A 20,459-nucleotide genomic window follows, 5' to 3' on the forward strand; every position below is an offset into this window, starting at 1 on the left:
GACCATGGCTGATCTGATTGTAACCTCAAGTCCACATTCCTGCCTACTTTTGATAACCTTTCATCCCCTTGCTTATCAAGAATCTATCTACCTCTGTCTTCCACTGCCTTTTGAGGAAGGGAGTTCCAAAGACTCACTACCCTCAGAAAAAAATTCTCTCTATCCCCTTATTTTTAAACCATGACCTCTAGTTCTAGATTCTCCCACAAGAGGAAACATCCTCTCCACATCCAAACTGTCAATACCCCTCATGATCTTGCATGTTTCAATCAATTCGCCTCTTACTCTTAAACTCCAGTGGGTGCAAGCCCAGCCTGTCCAACTTTTCTTCATAAGGCAACGTCCCATTCCAGGTATTAGTCAGGTAAACCTTCTCTGAACTTCCTGAAATAGTATTGTACACAGATGTGGTCTCACGAATGCCCTGTATAACTGAAGCATAATCTCCCTAATTCTGTATTCAATTCCCCTTGTAATAAACGATAACGTTCTATTAGCTTTCTTAATTACTTGCATACTAAGCTTTTGCGATTCATGCACTAGGACACCCAGATCCCTCTGCATCTCAGAGCTCTTCAGTCTCTCACCATTTAGATAATATGCTCCCTTTTTTATTCTTCCTGCGAAAATGGATAATTTCACATTTTCCCACATGATATTCCATTTGCCAGATATTTGCCCACTCACTTAACCTATCTGTTTACTTTTGTAGCCTCCTTATGTCCTCTTCACAACTTTCCAACCAATCACTGTGTCATCAGCAAACTTACCAGCCAAACCTTCGGTCCCTTCATCCAGGTTATTTATTTAAATTGTAAAAATTTGAGGCTCACCAACTTTTGTTGATGCACCACTTGTTACATTTTGCCAACCAAAAAAAGGCTCATTTATCCCTACTCTGTTTCCTGTTAACTAGCCAATCTTCTATCCATGCCAATATGTTACCCCTTACACTGTGAGCTTTTTTTTTACAATACCTTTGATGTGGCACTTTATCAAAAGCTTTTTGAAAATCTAAGTTCCCTTTTATCCACAGCACATGTTGCTTCTTCAAAGAATCCAATAAATTGGTTCACTGTGATTTCCTTTTCACACAAACACGTTGACTCTGCTTGATTACCTTCAATTTTTCCAAATGCCCTGCTGGAATGTCTTTTCCCTATGATAGATGTTAAGCTAACTGTCCTGTAGTTTCTTGCTTCCTGCCTCCCTCCCTGTTTGAATAAAGGAGTTACATTTGCTATTTTCCAATCTAATGGAACCTTCCCCGAATCTAGGGAACTTTGGAAAATTAATTCCAACGCATCAACTATTTCCCTAGCCACTTCTTTTAAGACCCTAGGATGAAGTCCATCAGGACCCAGGCACTTGTCAGCACGCAGCTCCAGCAATTTCAACACAATCAGCCCTTTGGCACTATTTATTTTATTCATTCATGGGATGTGGGTATTGCTGGCAAGGCAGCATTTATTGCCCATCGCTAATTTCCCTTGAGAAGGTGGTGATGAGCTGCCTTCTTGAACCTCTGCAGTCCATGTGGTGTAGTTACATTCACGATACTGTTATGGAGGGAGTTCCAGGATTTTGACCCAGCCACAGTGAAGGAACTGCAATATATTTCCAAGTCAGAGTGGTGAGTGGCTTGAAGGGGCATTTCTAGCTGGTGGTGTTTCCATGTGTCTGCTGCCCTTGCCTTTCTGGATGCTAAGCGGTCATAATTTTGGAAGGTGCTGTCCAAGGAACCTTGGTGTTAGACATGGCAGGTGATGTTGTGCCATGCGGATTAAATCCACAAAGGAAACTTGGCCACACTATCACAATGGTTTTGCAATTTGTATTTATTACGAGAAGATTTGTGCACTGAATTCAGAAGTAATGAGTCTACTAACACCTTCAGAGCTTTTAAAAACTAAATTAAAGCATTTATTAGCAAAAAGATTTCAAGCACATGCATAAGATTAGTTAGTTAACATTACAACAAATCCCAAAATTCCTAATTAACCTGACTCCCAACGACACACCCCCTTTTTAAGGCAACAGTCCAAAATAGATTTTAAATTTAAATAGCAAGCCAGCAAGTTTACCACAGCACCCACTCGAGATTGGAGTTCCAAAGGCTTTCCTCCATCTTTGGTTACTGGACACAGACTTTTGCTAAAGTGACTGGAGGCTTCCCCAAGGCTGTTTAACATGGTCCTCTTAGATCTTACATGGACCAACAACACAGCATTCCATTCTCTTTATGTATGTTTCTCTCTTCAATCTGTAAATTCCATTCTTATATATGTCTTTGGAACTTTTCCTATAATATAAAAATCTTTCATGTTGCCAATATGGTCATTACCTTTGGGGAAAAATAAATACTGCTTGGCCTTGCTTATCTTAATTACTTATAAACATCCTATCATCCCTTTGAAACCTAAAACAAGCCCTTCACGTATGTAAAAATCCAAATTTCCTTCTCACCCTACATGCTAAGCCCTCATCCATGTTTACTCATTAGCATTTCTAATGCCTATTACCCCTAACTTCTTTTGATAGTTTAAAGTCTGCAGCCTATCTGACTTTTAATCAATTAAATCACAAGGACAGAACCATCTACACTCACACCCATAAACCTACTTCACAATAAACCACAATAATGTAATGAAAAAAATGTTAGTTTCATGACACTTGATGAATCTTTGCAGTACATCTTTTAGGTGGTACACGGTGCTGCCACTCTGCTTCATTGGTGGAGGGAATAAATGTTTGTGGATGCAGTGCCAATCAAACAGGCTACTTTATTCTGTATTGTGTCAAGCTTCTTGAGTGTTGTTGGAGCTGCACTCATACAGGCAAGTGGAGAGTATTCCATCACACTCCTGACTTGTGTCTTGTAAATGGTGAACAGGCTTTGGGGAGTCAAGAGGTGAGTTGCTCTCCGCAGAATTTCCAGCTTGCTCTTGTAGCTACAGTATTTATGTAGCTGGTCCAGTTCAATTTCTGGTCAATGGTAACCCCAGGATTTGATTTTGGGAGATTCAGTGATGCTAATGCCATTGAATGTGATGGGGTGATGGTTAGATTCTCTCTTGTTGGAGATGTTCATTGACTGGCACTTGTGGGGCACGAATGTTACTTGCCACTTGCCAGCCCAAGCCTGGATATTGTCCAGGTCTTATTGCATTTGGACATTCGCTGCTTCAGTATTCGAGAAGTCTCAAATTGTATTGAAGTTGTGCAATCATCAGTGAACATCCCCAGAACCTTATGATGGAAGGAAGGTCATTGAAGTAGTAGTTGAAGATAGTTAGTCCTAGGTCACTACCCTGAGGAACTCCTGCAGTGACTCCCTGGAACTGAGATGATTGACCTCCAAAAACCACAGACATCATCCTTTGTGCAAGGTATGACTCGCACCAGCGGAAAGCTTTTTCCCCGATTCTCATTGACTCCAGTTTTGCTAGTGCTCCTTGATGCCACGTGTTCAAATGCTGCCTTGATGTAAAGGACAATCATTCTCACCTCACCTCTGGACTTCACTTCTGTCTGTGTTTGAACCAAGGCTGTAATGAGGTCAGGAGCTAAGTGGTCCCGGTGGAACCCAAACTGAGTGCCAGTGAACAGATTGTTGCTAAGACAATACCACTTGGTAGCACTGTTGATGACGGAGAGTAGACAATTGGGGCGGTAATTGACTGGGTGGGATTGTCCTGCTTTTTGTGTACAGGACATGCCTGGGCAATTCTCCACATAGCCGTAGGGTAGATGTCAGGTTGTAGCTGTACTGGAACAGCTTGGCTAGGGGCTCAGCAAGTTCTGGAGCACAAGTCTTCAGTAGTATTGCGGAAATATTGTCATGGCCCATAGCTTTTGCAGTATTCAGTGTCTTCAGCCATTTCTTGATATCACGTGGAGCGAATCGAATTGGCTGAAGACTGGCATCTGTAATGCTGGGGACCTCGAGTAGGCTGAGATGGATCATTCACTCTGCACTTCTGACTGAAGATTGTTGCAAATGCTTCAGCCTTATCTTTTGCACTGATGTGCTGGGTTCCACTGTCATTGAGGGTGGGGATATTTGTGGAACTGGCTCCTCCCAGTGAGTTGTTTAATTGTCTACCACCATTCATGACTGGATGGGGCAGGACTACAGAGCCTAGATCTGATGTGTTGGTTGTGGAATCACTTAGCTCTGTCTGTTGCTTGCTACTTCTGTTTGGCACGCAAGTTGTCCTGTGTTGTAGATTCACCAGGTTGGCGCCGCATTTTTAGGTTGACCTGCTGGCTTGGTGGTGATTGGTAGAGTGGGAGCTAAGTTGGGCCATGAGGTTACAGATTGTGGTTGAGTACAATTCTGCTGCTGATGGCACACAGCACCTCATGGTTGCCCAACCTTGAGTTGCTAGATCTGTTCAAAAGCTATCCCATTTAGCATGGTGGTAGTGCCACACAACACAATGGAGGGCATCTTCATCTCCACAAGGAGATTGTGCAGTAGTCACACTTACTTTTACTGTCATGGACAGATGCATCTGCCGTGGCTGTTTGGAGAGGGTACTGTTAAGACTGTATTTCCCTCTTATTAGTTTGCTTACCACCTGCTGCGGACCAAGTCTAGCAGCTTTGTCCTTTAGGACTCTGCCAGCTTGGTCTGTAGTGGCACTACTGAGCCAGTCTTAATGATGGACATTTGAAGTTCCCCACCCAGAGTACATTCCAAGTGGAGGAGCTCTGATCCATCAACTGAGGTGGTATGGTATGTAGTAATCGGCAGTTGGTTTCCTTGCCCATGTTTAACCGTGAGACTTCATGGGGCCCGGAGTCGATGTTGAAAACTCCCGGGGTAGCTTCCTCCTGACTGTATACCTCTGTGTCACCACCTCTACTGGGTCTGTCCTATACTGGGACAGGACATACCCAGGGATGGTAATGGCAGAATATTATCTGTAAGATATGATTCCATGAGTATGACAGTGTCTGGCTGTTAACTTGACTAGTCTGAGACAGCTCTCGCAATTTTGGCACTAGATCCCGATGTTACTTAGGAGGACTTTGCAGGGTCGACAGGGCTGACTTTGCCATTGTTGTTTTCAGTGCCTAGGTTGATGCCAAATGGTCCACCATGTTTCATTCCTGACATTGTTTGGTACAACTGAGTGGCTTGCTAGGCCATTTCAGAAGGCATTTAAGAGTCAGCCACATTGCTGTGGGTCTGGAGTCACTTGTAGGCCAGACCCTAAAGGACGTTAGTGGACCAGATGGGTTTTTACAACAATCGACGATGGTTCCATGGTCATTGTTAGATTTTTAATTCTAGATTTCTTTTATTTATTGAATTCAAATTCTGCCATCTGCCAGAGCATTACCCTGGGTCTCTGGATTATTAGTCCAGTGCCAATACTACTAAGCCATTGCCTCTCAATTCTCTTCATTGCTTTCTGCACTTGATGCCTTCTCTTTTTTTATTTACATATTGGAGGCATGGTCTGACCAGAACACTGCTCAATTGTATCATGACTTCCTCTAATTTGTATTCTACTGTTTCAGTCATCAGTATGTTCAAATATGACCGGTTCAACCTGGTATGATTTTTTTTGTCATAATAGGAAGGTGATCTGATGCATTGCTTGTTCAGTTGAAAGTGACTGTATAATTATTATGGTTGAAACCATCTGCTTCAGTTTTAAGTTCTTGTTTTTACATAGATTGAATTTTCTTGATTGGACTAACTTGAGTATAATTGCCACACATATTGAATACCATGAATGTTTCAACAAGTGTATATAATGCATATAAAACTGTTGAGCAATAACAGGATAGGCATTTAAGGTTCTGCCAGATTGTTTCTGAATTGTTTTGATACTTGTGACTAAGTAATAACATCACTGTTGCTGAATAAAGGCAGTAGTTCACTATAATTTTCCTCTTTGATGAATTGCTGACCATTTTAATTAATTAATTACATCCCACCAAATACTTCCCAAGCTTCTTGGCGTATAGAATGTTTTCAAAATGTAGGGAACACTACTTATAATGTTAAATTTGTTCTTTTAAGGTCAATAACATCAACCAACCTTTGGAAATAACAGCAATTTCATCACCAGAAACTTCAGTGAAGAGCTCTCCTGTTCCCCATCAGGACAATGAAGGACCTCCAAGTTTGAAAAAGAAAAAGGTGTTTGCCTCCAATGGTGTTCATTATTCTCCACTTACATCTGATGAAGAGCAGGAGGAGGAAACTGAGCAGATTAATGGAAGGTGGGGCTCTTGTAAACAAAGGTTCATATACTTTATAACTTTGCAGGATTTGTATTTCAAAATTGGTAATTTGTGATTGAAGCTAAGAAATATTCATTTAAAATTCAGTACAATTAAAATGATACCACTGTCTCATTGTACATTCCTTGGAATGCGAAGAACACAATCAAGTTCATTGCAGTTGAAGGGAAATGCACACTAATGGAAATAACCCCATAATTTATTACCCATCAACTCTCAATTATTTTGCTGTACAACTGTTCTGCATTTAGTTACTATGACTATTGATTGGCTAGCTTGAGCATCTGCTCAGTTAATCCTATTTTAAAAATTTGCTAGTGATTGGCAAAGTGGGGTGGGCTATAATTTGATTTTAATAAGTATTTGGAATAATAGTAACTATAATATAGAAATATAGAGTTAACGAGAAATGCATGCATCAGCACTGCATTGAGAGCTCTTGATATTTAGAAGTCAGACTAATGGACTTATTGAAAGCACTTCCTGGTTTCTTAAGTATTAGTCAGTCCTTTGTAGGTATAGCTATTAGGGTAAAATATGGCATCTTGTAGTTGAAGTTTTCTATACCTGCGAGAGTGCTGTACTATTAAGTGTGTTACGTGAAATCCTTAAGACAGCAAAGCATTGTTTTACTAGTAACATGAGTCTGAAAAGCAAAGTTGTGTGAAACTTGAGGTTTGTCTTAACTAAGTCCTTCTTTTGCTCAGTCTACATGTGAATAGCTTGTGACATCATCCTATCACAAGAAAGATGGAAGAAACATTTAATACTGTCCCTTCAAGAAGTGTGCTTGTAAGACCTTGGTATAAAGTCAAACATTGGTTCTTCTGCCAGGAGCAATTTTGATTGTTTATAGACACCTGAAAAGTTTTTTTTTGAAAACCAAATAGTTTGCTAAGTTTCTGGTTCTGCTCGGAACCTTTACACTTTTTGAAAATGTTTACAAAGTTTGACTTTTGCTTGAAAAATTGACAGTATTTTACATACCTTGTCTTACTCCTTGCCCACCAAAGCCATTTGGCTCTAGTTGAGCAATCCTTGACCTCTGACCATTCCAAGATATGATTTTTCTGTTGAATGTCATGGATCTTCTGATCATACAAAATTGAATTACATTGTCAGCAGAAACAAGAGGCTTTATTTTCCATGTTTGCTGAGACTGCTGCTGATGGTCTGGAATTCAAAAGGTAAATTTGAGATGCAGGGAGGCTTTGTATTCCTGAATCTGTCAAGAAGCATTTATCATGAGGTCAGTTAGAGACTAAATGCAAGCACAAAATAGATTCATAATTGTTCCAGAGAAGCTTTAATAGCTGGCAAGTGTTCCATGTAAATTTGTATGAATGAGGGCAGAGCACTGAAGTGCTCTTGGGCTAATTGAGCTCTTATTAAACACAACAAAATTTGGTCATGCAGAGCTGGCACAGGCTCCACAGACTAAATGGCTTCCTTCTGTGTTAAAACAATTCTATGATTCCAACACAGCTAATGTAATAAAACATCCGATGGTGCTTCACAGAATTGCTATCGAGCAAAATTTGACACGAAATCATATCAGGAAATGCTAGGAAAGATTACCAAAGCTTGATCGGAGGTTTTAAGCGATATCTTAAAAGGAGGGAAGAGAGAGACAGGTTTGGGGAGAGAATTCCCAAACTGAAGACTTTGGCAGCTGAAGGCAAGGTCACCAATGGTGGGGCAATTAAAAGCAGGGATACTCGAGGCCAGAATTGGCAGAGTGCCAATGTGGTTGTTGGACTGGAGGAGAATAGTGATAGGATGGGACGAGGCCATGAAGGAATTTGAAACAGAGAATGAGAATTTTAAAGTTAAGGCGCTGTTTAACAGAGAGTCAGTGTAGGTCAACGAAAACAGGAGTGATAGATGAATGGGACTTGAAATGAGATATGACATCAACAGAGTTTTGGATGACCTATGTTTACAAAGGGTTGAATGTGGGAGGCCAGTTAATGGTGAGTCAAGACTGGAGGCAACAAAGGCATGGCTGGAGGTTTCAGCAGCAGATGAGCTGAGGCAGGGACAGAGTCAGGCAATGTTATAGAGTTGTAAATAGATGGCCCTGGTGATGGTACAGATGTGTGGTTTGAAGCTCGTCTTAGAACAAGATGGTGATACTGAATTCTTCCTGAAATATGGCACCAAGGTGCAAACAGTCTGATTCAGCCTCCAGACAGTTGCCCTGAAGAGGGCTGGAGTTAATAGCTAGGAACTGTATTTGTGAAGGGGACAAAGACAATTGTTTTGGCCTTCCCAATATTTAGCAAGGCTACTCGAGCATAATTAGCTGCCTATTATCAGTTTGAGCAATTGACTAGGACTAAACTTTCCACTGATGTAATTTTGGTACCAGTATTCTATCAATGATGCATGACAGGGTGAAGCAGCCAGAGATGTTGAACTTTTACGGATGCCTGGCTTGCAAAAGGAAAATGAAGTATCCCCTGAGGTATCTGCGTCCCACTCAGATTTTTGAGGGATCCCCGAAATGCAATGTTTGTCTTTAGCCAAGCAGAGTATTTTGTAGCATATATTTTGCTTCAGGATTACAACTAATGTCTTCCCCTGTTGTGATACCAGTCCCAGCACAAATGCCAGTAACAGCTGTGGTGGTCTTGGCTTGGTGGCAGCATCCATCTGATTTGAGGTCCAGTGGACTTCAGCTGGACTAACAGATGTTGGTGACCAGCAAATTCCATAGTCACAGAAAATTACGGCAGTATTTCTGCGTCCCACATCCTAAGTACTGAATTACTTTTGAGTATAGTGACCACTTATGAATGTAGGATCTTGTGTTAATAAGGATGTACTAATGAATCTGATGGTTGTGAACAGAGACCATACATGCACAGTTCCTTCCTCCTCTGAGAGAAAATTAGAAGAATCTGAGTTAGAAAGTACCTGTGCCCTCTAGGCTCAGTAAGTCTACTGGGTTCTCATGGTGACTGAAGAATGTTTACCCAGAGAAATTACTCAAAAGATAAGTTTGTGTTCGCATGTATGCATACACATGGATCTCAGATTTTCCTCTTGACCTTTAAAGTGTTACTTGGATTTGTTGTGGTCCAGAGAATTATTATTTCTGGTAATCAAATGGGAGCCTGAATAACAAAAATCGGTGTCATTCTATAATCAGACCAACCCAACTCATGTAATGTTTGATCCATGAAACCTGGCAAAGGGAAGCAGGCTTTCTTTGGGCAACTGGATAATTTATTCAGGAGGTAAATCTCAACTTGGAAATTAAACTGTTGCGAGTAACCCGATATCCATCATTTGAACGAATGAATTTGTGTATTTTTTTCTTGGATATGAATCCTGTTGAGCTATTAGATAGCCAGAATCTAAGAACTGATCACACCATGCGTACTCTTGTCACAAGTTAGTATTCCCTGTTGCAGAAAATCTGTGCAAAAGCTTTTTTTATCAACTCCACATTTTTGTAGGCCATCAAAGCACTTTCATCTTTCAACAACGTGAGAACCAAAATTTTTCAGTGCTACTTCTTGCAGTAACAAAAGATTAGTTTGCACATTGTTACAACTGGTCCCTGGGTGAGGTCCCCCAGTTTGTTAACTTCCTGAACGAGACCTCAATTTTGTTGTGCTCCCGGGTGAGGAGGAATGAGCTGGCTCCCCTTCTTTATTCAGCCCCCCTGTGGATACCTTTTCCCAGTCCACATGTATGTTATTTTAGAAGGAGCAAATTTAACCAGGCTTTCTTGAGTCAAAGAAAGAATAAGTTTATTAGTTACTAAAAACCCAAGAAAAATAATAAAAAATGCAAAACACACACTGATCAGAAATGAGAAGTTAAGACTCCAAATAAAAGTTTTAAAAAAATACTAATCAGTCTTTGGCTTTCCATGATGCACAGATGGTGGAACGTTGTGGCCATTAAGTTGGGTGATTCCGGTAGAGCTGAGTTTGGCAGTTTCACAATTGATTGGGAGACATTTGGTTCTGCAGGATAGCTGAAGAAGCTGTTCTATTTCCTTTATGTTTGTGGCTTCTGTTGAGCTTTGCCTCCAGCAACAGAGAGAGAGACTTCGCCTGCAACTGCAGGGGTAACTAGTTGGTCGTCTTCTCACTGTTACACACAGCACACTCTTTTAAACTGATTTTCCCTATGTATTCTGGAAGGGAAAATACTATGACTTGCACCCAGAGTCCATGTTTTTTTCATGTCAGACCACTTACACCATTCTGAGATATAAATCAACAGGACATGGATTTCAAATGTCTGCTGAGACGTGCAAATAAGTTTTGTCCCTGCAACCACAGAAGATTGAAGTTCAGTCTTTTGCAATTTTCCTATCTCCCTTTTAAGTGTCTCTGCTTTAAGAAGGCCATGACAGCTTTTCAGGTGTGACATTCCATGTTCTCTCAGGACAGGTCTGTCGGTATAATCCACGTAAGAATTTTCCAGAAAGTGGTCACTTTACATTATCAGCCATCTTTTGCTCAGTGTCCTTGTTTGCATTTCTTTGAAACCAGGCAAGTCTTCCTTAAAAACTTCAATATGTCCACAAGTAATTTGTGGTGGTAATCAGCTTTTCAAGACAACATCCCAATTGAAAATTACTGGAGTAAAGAGTAGAATTAATTATTTCTGTTTTCTGGCAGAAACTCGATTGGGCAGTTACCATATCATGGACTCATAAGAACTAGGAGCAGGAGTAGGTAATTCAGCCCCTCGAGTCTGCCCCACCATTTATTACGATCATGGCTGACCTCATTTCAACCTTAACTCCAATTTCCCGCCCTCTTCCCCATAAACTTTCAACCCATTAATTAAAAATCTGTCTATCTCCTCAAATTTATTCAGCCTCCTGGCATCCACTGCACTCTGAGGTCGTGAATTCCACAGATTCACAACCCTTTGAGAAAAGTAATTCCTCCTCATCTCTGATTTAAACCTATCACCCCTTAGCCTAAAACTATCACCCCTTGTTCTAGAATGTCCCAGAAGGGGAAATATCCACTCCACGTCTACTTTGTCTATTCCCTTTAGCATCTTTTATACCTCAATTAGATCTCCTCTCATCCTTCTAAACTCTAGCGAGTATAGGCCTAAACTGCTCAATCTCTTCTCATAAGACAAGCCCTGCATCTCTGGAATCAATCTGGTGAACCTCCTGTGAACTTTCTCCAGTGCAACTACATCCTTCCTCAAGTAAGGGGACCAAAACTGTGCACAGTATTCGAGGTGCGGTCTCACCAATGCCTTGTACAGTTGCAACAACACTTCCCTATTTTTATACTCTATTGCTTCATCAATAAATGCCAAAATTCCATTTGCCTTCCTTATTACCTGCTGTACCTGCATACTAGCTTTCAGTGATTCATGCACGAGGGCACCCAGGTCCCTCTGCACTGGAACATTCTGAAGTTTCTCTCCATTTAAATAATAAGTCGCCTTTTTATTCTTCCGACCAAAATGGATAACCTCACACTTATCCACATTAAACTCCAAATTTTGGCCCATTCACCTAACCTGTCCATATCCATTTGTAGATTTCTTATTTCTTCATTGCAACTTACTTTCCCACTTATTTTGGTGTCATCTGCAAATTTAGCTATAGTACCTCCTATCCCTGAATCCAAGTCATTGATCTAGATTGTAAATAGTTGGGGCCGAAGGACCAAACCCTGTGGCACCCCACTAGTTACAGCTTGCCAGCCAGAAAAAGACCCATTTATCTCAACTCTTTGCTTTCTGTTGGTTAGCCAATCCTCTATCCAAGCTAAAATATTACCCCTAACTCTGCGTGATCTTATCTTGTGTATAATCTTTTGTGCGGCACCTTATCAAAGGCCTTCTGGAAAACCAGATATACTACATCTACAGGATCCCCATTATCCACTTTGCTTGTCACATCTTCAAAGAACTCTAGCAAATTAGTCAAACACGATTTACTCTTCATAAAACCATGCTGACTCTGATGGATTGCATTTTGACTTTCCAAATGCCCCATTATTACTTCCTTAATAATGGATTCCAACAATTTCCCAACGACAGGCGTTAAACTAACTGGTCTATAGTTTCCTACTTTCTACCTCCCCCCACCCCCCTTTTTGATTAAGGGTGTTATATTACCATTTTTCCAAACCACTGAAACCTTTCCAGAATCCAGGGAATTTTGGAATATTATAGCCAATCCATCCACTATCTCCGCTGCCACTTCCTTTAAGACCCTGGGATGTAGCCATCAGGTCCTGGGGACTTGTCACCCTTTAATCCCAATAGTTTGCTCAGTACTTTTTCTCTAGTGATGGTGATTGTTCTAAGTTCCTCCTCCTCTATATCCTCTGCACTACCTGTTACTATTGGGGCGGTACTAGTGTCCTCCACCGTGAAAACTGAGGCAAAATATTGATTAAGCATCTCTGCTGTTTCTGCGTTCCCACTGTTAACTCCCCAGTCTCATCCTCCAAGGGACCAACATTCACTTCAGCTACTCTGTCCTTTTATATACTTGTAGAAGCTTTTGCTATCAGTTTTTACATTTTGCGCTAGTTTTCCTTCATCATTTACCTTTGCTCTTTTTGTTATATTTTTAGTAACCCTTTGTTGATCTTTAATAGTTTCCCAATCTTCCAGCCTACCACTGACCTTTGCAATTTGGTAGGCCTTAGTTTTTGCCTTTAAGTTATCATTAACTTCCTTGCTTAGCCATAGATGCTTTTTCCCCCTCTTACCATCTTTCTTCCTCATTGGGATATATTTTACTTGGGAGGAATTGAATATCTCCTTAAATATCTGCCACTGTTCATTAACTGTCCTACTTTGTAGTCTTCCTGCCCAGTCCACTATGTCAAATCTGCCCTCATACCTATGTAGTTACCTTTGTTTAACTCCAGAACACTAGTGTGGGACTCAGGTTTCTCGCTCTCAAACTCAACTTGAAATTTTATCATGCTATGATCACTCTTCCCTAGAGGATCCTTGACTATGAGATAATTAATTAATCCCATCTCATTAGACAAAACCAAATCCAGAATAGCCTGCTTCCTGGTTGGTTCCACAACATATTGCTCTAAGAAACAATCTCTAATACGCTATGAACTCTCCCTCAAGGCTACCCTTGCCAATTTGATTAGTCCAGTCTATATGCATATTAAAATCACCCATGATTATTGCCATGCCTTTCTTACATTCTCCCACTGTTTCCTGGTTTATACTGTGCCCTACTGCTAAACTACTGTTTGGGGACCTATAGATTACTCCCAAAGAAGGGACTTCTTTCTCTTGCTATTTCTCATTTCTACCCAGAATGACTCTACGTCATGCTCTCCAGTGCCTATATTATTCCTCACTATAGCACTGATCTCTTCCTTCACTAACAAAGCTACACCACTTCCTTTCCTACCTATCCTTCCGAAACACTTGAGTACCCTTGGATATTCAACTCCCAAACCTATTCTCCCTGTAACCACGTCTCAGTATTCACCACCAAATCACACCTATTTATCTCCATTTGCGCTGTTAATTCATTGGTTTTATTTCAAATGCTATGTGAATTCAGATACAAAACCTTTAAGTTTGCCCTATTGTCAATTTTCCCTACTCTTATATGATTCTTTGGTGCAATATGGCGTTCACACACTCTGTTCCTTCCTTTCACTTTTTGATAGCAATCAGCCTCGTCACTAACCTGCACTCTTACCCTGTCCTTAAACTTTAGTTTTTTAAATTTCCATGCAACTGAATCCTCCCGCCCCCCACTATTTAGTTTAAAGCCCTATCTGCGACCCTAGTTATGCAATTCGCCAGGACACTGGTCCCAGCATGATTCAAGTGGAGCCCGTCTGAACGGAATAGCTCCCGCTTTCCCCACTGGTGCCAATGTCCCATGAATTCGAACCCACTTCTCCCACACCAATCTTTGAGCCACGCATTTACCTCTTTAATTGGTTCAGGTCAGTAAGATTAGCTTGTGGCTCAGGTAGTAATCCGGAGATTACCTTTTTGGTTCTGCTTTTTAATTTAGCCCCTAGCTGCTCGTATTCCCTCAGCAGAACCTCTTTCCTCTTTCTAACTACATCGTTGGTACCTACTACGACAACTGGATCTTTCCCCTCCAAGTTCCTTTGCAGCCCAGATGTGAGATCCTGAAACCCTGGCACCAGGTAGGCAACACAACCTTCAGGACTCTTGATCCTGGCTACAGAGAACAGTATTTATTCCCCTAACTATACTATCCTCGATTACAACTACATTTCTCTTTTCTCGCCCCACTTGAATGGCTCCTTGTACCGTGGCGCTATGGTCAGTTTCCTCATCCTCCCTACAGTCCCCACTCTTGTCCACACAAGGAGCAAGAACCTTGAACCTGTTGGATAAGGGCAAGGGCTGAGGCTCCTACAGTGCTACTTCCTGCATCCCTCTACCTGCCTTACTCATAGTCACACCCTCCTGTCCCTGACCACTGGCCAAATTTAAGGTAGTTAATCTAAGGGGTGTGACTGTCTCCTGAAACATTGTGTCCAGGTAACCCTCCCCCTCCCTGATGTGTCGCAATGTCCGAAGCTCAGACTCCAGCTCATCAACTCTGAGCCAGAGTTCCTTGAGCAAACAACATTTGTTACAGTGTGGTCACTAGGAACCATAATGGGGTCCACTAACTACCACATTCTGCAGCTACAACACATTGCCTGGCCCTGCATCTCTATTCTATTTAATTAGTTTTTAAATTTGTTTTTAAATTTCCAACTGGTCTTTGGTTTATCAATCTGTAAAATATTTCTCCTATTTACCTTTAATCTGAAAGCAAGTTAAAATAGAGATTCAAAAAAACACTTTTTAAAATCAACTAGAACTCACCCTCTCTGCTGAGTTGAAGCTGAAGTGTTAGGCCTCCGATCCTGGGCTCCAGTAGTCACCCTTAATCTGAAATCAACTTAGAATAGGTAGTTCAAACTGGCAGTTACTTATCAACCAGTGAACTTACGGTTTTCCTGTGATGTCACTCTCTTTTTTTCACTTGGCAACGGTGACTGCAGAGGGCACTCTTCTCGCTCTCTCCGCTAGCTGCTGCTGACTGCCTGTCCCAGGGATCCCCCTCTCACTCTCTCCTCTAGGTGCTGCTGACTGTCCCAGGGTCCTCCTCTCACACTCTCCTCTAGGTGCTGCTGACTGCCTGTCCCAGGGTCATTCTCTTGCTCTCTCCTCTGGGTGCTGCTGACTTCCTGTCCCAAGGTCCTCCTCTTGCTCCCTCCTCTAGAGTTCTCTCCCACAAGTTATTTGTAAAGCAGCTACAAAGAAACAGTTTGTATCCTTCCCTTTATGTTGAACTGACAGGAATATTAGTAGTTCAACACAGTGCTTCAAGCTTGCCTGTAAATGTTGCTGTTCAGGACTTAACTTCAGGATAACACTATTTGTGTCAAATTTGAACGAATAAGTTTGTTTGTGGTATCAACTCAATTTGTAGACTTACTCTACCTTTGAAAGCAATTTCAAGTTTGGTATGTAGTTCCCAGCCAGTGCATAATTTGTTTCTTTTTTTGGCTTGCAGTTGTGGAGCTGTATTTTGTCTTTGGGTCAGAGGAAAGGCTGGGCCTGTATCCACTGGAGTTTAGAAGACTGAGGTGTGATCTTATTGAAACATATAAGATCCTGAGGGGACTTAACAGGGTGGATGCTGAAAGGATGCTTCCCCTTTTGGGAGAGACTAGGAACACAGCTTACAAATGAGGGGTCTCCCAGTTAAGACAGAGATGAGAAGAATTTTTTTCTGAGGATTGTTAGTCTGTAGAACTCTTGCCCAGGGAGCAGTGGTGGCAGGGTCATTGAATATTTTTGAGGCTCAGTTAGATGGATTCTTGACTGACAAGGGAATCAAAGGGTATAGGGGTTAGACAGGAAAGTAAGGGCCACAATCAGATCAACCATGATCTTATCAGATGGCAGAGCAGACTCGAGAGGCTGAGTGGCCTACTCCTAATCGTATGTATGTATGTTCATGTAAATGTTAAATTGCCTTTGTTCTTGAAGCTTGATAATGCCTCTTTGTATTATAACAGTAGAATTTACAGCATGCAGGGAGGCCATTTAACCCACTGCTTGTGCTAGCGTCAAAGCTATCCTTTCCATCCCACTCTTTCTTACTCTCACTCTTTCCTACCCTTATTAGCATTTTTTTCAAATATTTATTGCTTCCCTTTTGGAAAGCTCATGTATTTTGTTTCTGACAGAGAATTCAATGCTAAAAGTAACGTGATAACAACCCTCTTAAATTTTAAAGAAATCATATTTTTGTTCTTTTGTAGCTGATTTATATGCTTTAGTTAGTAGATCTCATTGACCAGCTGAAATAATTTTTCTCTCTTTACCTAATAAATTTGAACATCTGTAAATATCCTCTCTTAGAGACAGGTCTATGCTGCAAGAGGAAATGTAGCATGATGGATCAACATTTCCTTAGATGGATGTTGCTTGGACTAGAAAAGGTCAGAAGTATTGTACCCTGGGGTCAATGCTGGGACCAGATTTGTTTTCCTTGTATGTAGAGATGATTTCAACTTGGCAACACCACTTAAATTTGTTGAAAAGGTAAGAGATTTGGCAAGCAGCAGATTTCAGAAGGATGCACAGATTAACAGAACAGTCAAATAGGTGGTAGATGCAATTCATTGTGGGTAAGTATGAGGTAATATAGTCTGGAAGGAAAAACAAAGTGAGAGAATATGTATTTAATGGACGTTTATAGGGTGTAAATGAACAGAGACCGAAAGGCTCAAATGCATAATTCCCTCAAAATATGTATGTAGATAGTTAAACAATAAAGTGTAAAAGAATGAAGCCATTCTTGAGGTGTCAGCGGAAAATACTGCAGCAAACTACTAATTTGAGAGAGCATCCATTAATTTTTGTGTTTTGTTTTTTAGGATTGAAAGAAAAATGACCCAAAATCAGTGCACTGTATCAATTGAAAGTAAAGAAATTCCAACCATTTGCGGAGAAAATGACCAAGGTAAGAAAGTTGAAGTGGTGCAATCAAAGTGAAATGGGCCTGAAATTTTCACAACTAATTGTTTCAAAAATGTATTTATTAGCAGTTCCTCATATTCCACAGCAGAACTGGGCTGTGAGGTATACAGAGGACCACTTTATAAGACTGAGCCAAGCTTGCCTTTCCTTCTACTTCTTTCTGTCCCCCTCTCCCGCTTACTTCAGAAGCATGTTTATCAAAATTTGAATCAGAACAACACAGACATTTTTTTATCAAGAGATGAGCAGGCTATGTGAGGATATTCGTGAGGGATTTCAATCAAGCTAATCCGAAATGCTCAAGTGGTTTAGAGCCAGAAATGCTAAATGATTGCTTCAAGATACATTTTGTCAGGGAAGCTATGAAACACGTTTCTAAACTTAACTGGATAATGCTAAGTGATGTGATCATATACAAAAAATAAAAACCATGGCACTGATCCTGCTGGTCGCTGTAGAACCTCCCAATTCTTAACCCTCCAAGTTGCGGCCTCTTCTTCCCCTCCTCAACCGAGTTGCAACCTCACCCCGACTCTCTGAGTTGCAGTCTCTTCGCCCTCCCTACCCTGTCACTGAAGCTCCCTCTACCTGACTCACCCTCTCACCACTTCTCTCTCCTGGAGTTGTGTTCCTGTTCAAGATCCAGATCTGATTGGCTGTGGAAGTGCCGAGCTGGGGCTGCTGCAATCCATGCTTTTATTTAAATGCTCCTGTTTGCCACTTCCCTTTCCTGAACCCTCACTCTGAGCGACAGCGTGGAAGAAGAGCAGCGAGGCAGGAACAACTTAGACAGTTGTTTTTAAAAGAAACGGATTGTTGCAGTCCCAGCTCAGAACTTTTGCACCATTACAACTCGCGCTTGCACAGCATTGAAGCTCAGGCTTTGGGTCAGACCTGGATCTTGAATGGGAATGCAAGTTCATGAGAGAGAAGTGATGAGTTGGGGAACGGGAAAGGTTACAGCTCAGAGGCTGGGGAGCAAGGAGAGGCCTCAGTTCGGAGGTTGGGGACTGGGCCTAGAGGGGATCCCATGGCAAAGCCATCTATTTGGGTATACGTGGTGTCATTAAATCGGAGCTGGACTGCACGAGTTGCTAAGTTTATAAGTTCAATGAATACAGATTCACACATTGAAGGTGCATCAAGATCACAACTCAAAATAGGGAGAGGCTGCTCCAAAATGGCACCAATCAGGTCACATAGGAAATGATGTTAAAACAAATCACAGAATTTTAACGGCACAGAAGGAGGCCATTTGGCCACTCATGCCTGTACTGGCTCTCCAAATGAGCATTATGGGCTAGTGCCATTGCCCTGCCTTTTCCCCAAGCCCTTGCACATTGTTTTTGTTCAAATAATAATCTAATGCCCTCTTGAATGCCTCGATTGAACCTGCCTCCTCCACACCACACCTCGTGACACTGAGATTACAGGCCCCATGAACATACCGACGTTAAAGTAAAACAATGTTAAACATGAACTTGCTGCACTTAGCTTTTCTAATAGCCCTTTCTCAAAAGGTTGCTACTGAGACTAAAAGCAGGGAAATTCAATGTAATATTGGTGTGAATAAAAAGTTGGCTGAAAGAAAGGATTAAGTTGCAAGGAAAGCTTAGAGAAACTGGGACTCTTTAGCCATGATAGAAGTACTGAGACCAAACCAATGCTAAACTAGAATTGACCAATACTGGTGAAAGAGCAGTTTAACATATTTGTCATGAAGAGCTTTAAATAAAGAGTAATCAACACTTGGAATGCTGGAAGTAAAAAAGTTGTGGGGGATAGTGTAAGAACATAAGAATAAAAGAAATGGGTAGAGGAGTAGGCCATTTGACCCCTTAAGCCTGCTGTGCCATTCAATAATTCATATAATTCATGTGTGAGGAAGAGGTAAAGAGTGTTTATTTTTCTCCTGAATGAATGAGCTCAGCTAGGCTGCCTGGCCTACTTGTACCTATTTAAGTTGTGATCCATTATTTTTATTTCTGTATCTTTACTGATTTTCTGGCTTTGTAAGTCTTACTCTGTCAATATTACTTCATCATAGATTCTTTGTTTCCATCATGTATACCTTTTGCATGTCTCACTGTTTAGTTTCTGAGAGTTTCTTTCAGCCTCAAGCCTGTTTAATGCTATGAATATGACTTATAATATATTATAGTACCAAACCACGCCCCAAATACTTCAGTGATTGCAATCTTATGTGTTACTATTCAACCCTAATTTGGAAGTGAAGTTAAATGTGTATTGTTTCTCTCACTCCCAGTTTCTGATTGTTTTTAAATCTTTGTAGGTGGAAATTTATCAATACGGAAGCAAGGATCCGGTTCCAGTACTTCAGACAACAGCAGTAAATGGAAATCCACTTTTTCTCCGATATCTGACATCAATTTGACCAAGAACTCTGACAACGCATCCCAGTCAGCATCTGCTTTATGCCAAGCATCTCCTTTTGGCACCAGGCCTATTACAGGTGAACTTTCAGTCAGTGATGCTAAAATGGGATCCCATCAGAGGAAACACATCACCACCCCAGTCTCGGTGGAGGAAAATGGTTGTCATGCAGCCTCACCTATCATTTTTAATTACAATTCGGGACGATCTGCAGATATCAGTTTACATGATTATAATGAAGGTGCTTGTTTAGCTCGTAAGACTTCAGAGATGGTGGGTCTGAATTCCAGTGCACTGTACCAGCTGACCAGGAACAAAGCTGACTCCAGTATTGACTCAAATCTCTCTTCAAACAAGAAGCAACCAGATGGGTTGACTGGTGCAAAGGGCGATGAGCTGAGCAAGTCAGGGGTCAAAGGTAAAGAAAATGCAGGAGAAGTAAATTACTTGGGAGGCCAAATGGAGAAAATGCAATGCTATTTAATATAAAGATGAATAAATTACATGAAAGGGAGTAGGAAATGTAAACTAGCTAAAGCCTTTTTTTTTCATTTCAGTGACCATTATCATGTTGGGAGGAATACTGGGCAGTTAAAACCATGCTAGCTGCAGTTTTTCAGACAGCTAACCATGCATTATGTTCAATTCAGTCACAATTGCACCATTCTGTTGGAGGTTCTTTTCCTGGTCAGCTTACCACAGGATCACAGTACCCTAGGGGATTGCAGGGAAACTCAATTCCATTGTCTACCAACATTAATGGAGTCTTTCTTTGGATCAACACCAGT

At 41.2% G+C, this 20,459-nt stretch overlaps 1 protein-coding gene across 6 annotated transcripts in view; it reads left to right on the forward strand.

Moving 5' to 3' along the window:
- The window catches only part of dot1l (DOT1-like histone H3K79 methyltransferase), a 110,460-nt gene that overhangs the window by 76,054 nt on the left and 13,947 nt on the right, over positions 1 to 20,459 (forward strand). For 4 of the 6 annotated variants that reach the window (XM_041204047.1, XM_041204051.1, XM_041204049.1 and 1 more), the window contains 3 exons: positions 6,041 to 6,243; positions 17,175 to 17,260; positions 19,571 to 20,089. In XM_041204047.1, coding sequence (XP_041059981.1) covers positions 6,041 to 6,243; positions 17,175 to 17,260; positions 19,571 to 20,089 — 808 coding nt within the window. The remainder of the gene's footprint in view (positions 1 to 6,040; positions 6,244 to 17,174; positions 17,261 to 19,570; positions 20,090 to 20,459) is intronic. The other 2 variants (XM_041204048.1, XM_041204053.1) reach the window with 1 other exon arrangement.

The sequence above is a fragment of the Carcharodon carcharias genome, chromosome 14 (genome assembly GCF_017639515.1).
Source record: "Carcharodon carcharias isolate sCarCar2 chromosome 14, sCarCar2.pri, whole genome shotgun sequence".
NCBI lineage: Eukaryota > Metazoa > Chordata > Chondrichthyes > Lamniformes > Lamnidae > Carcharodon > Carcharodon carcharias.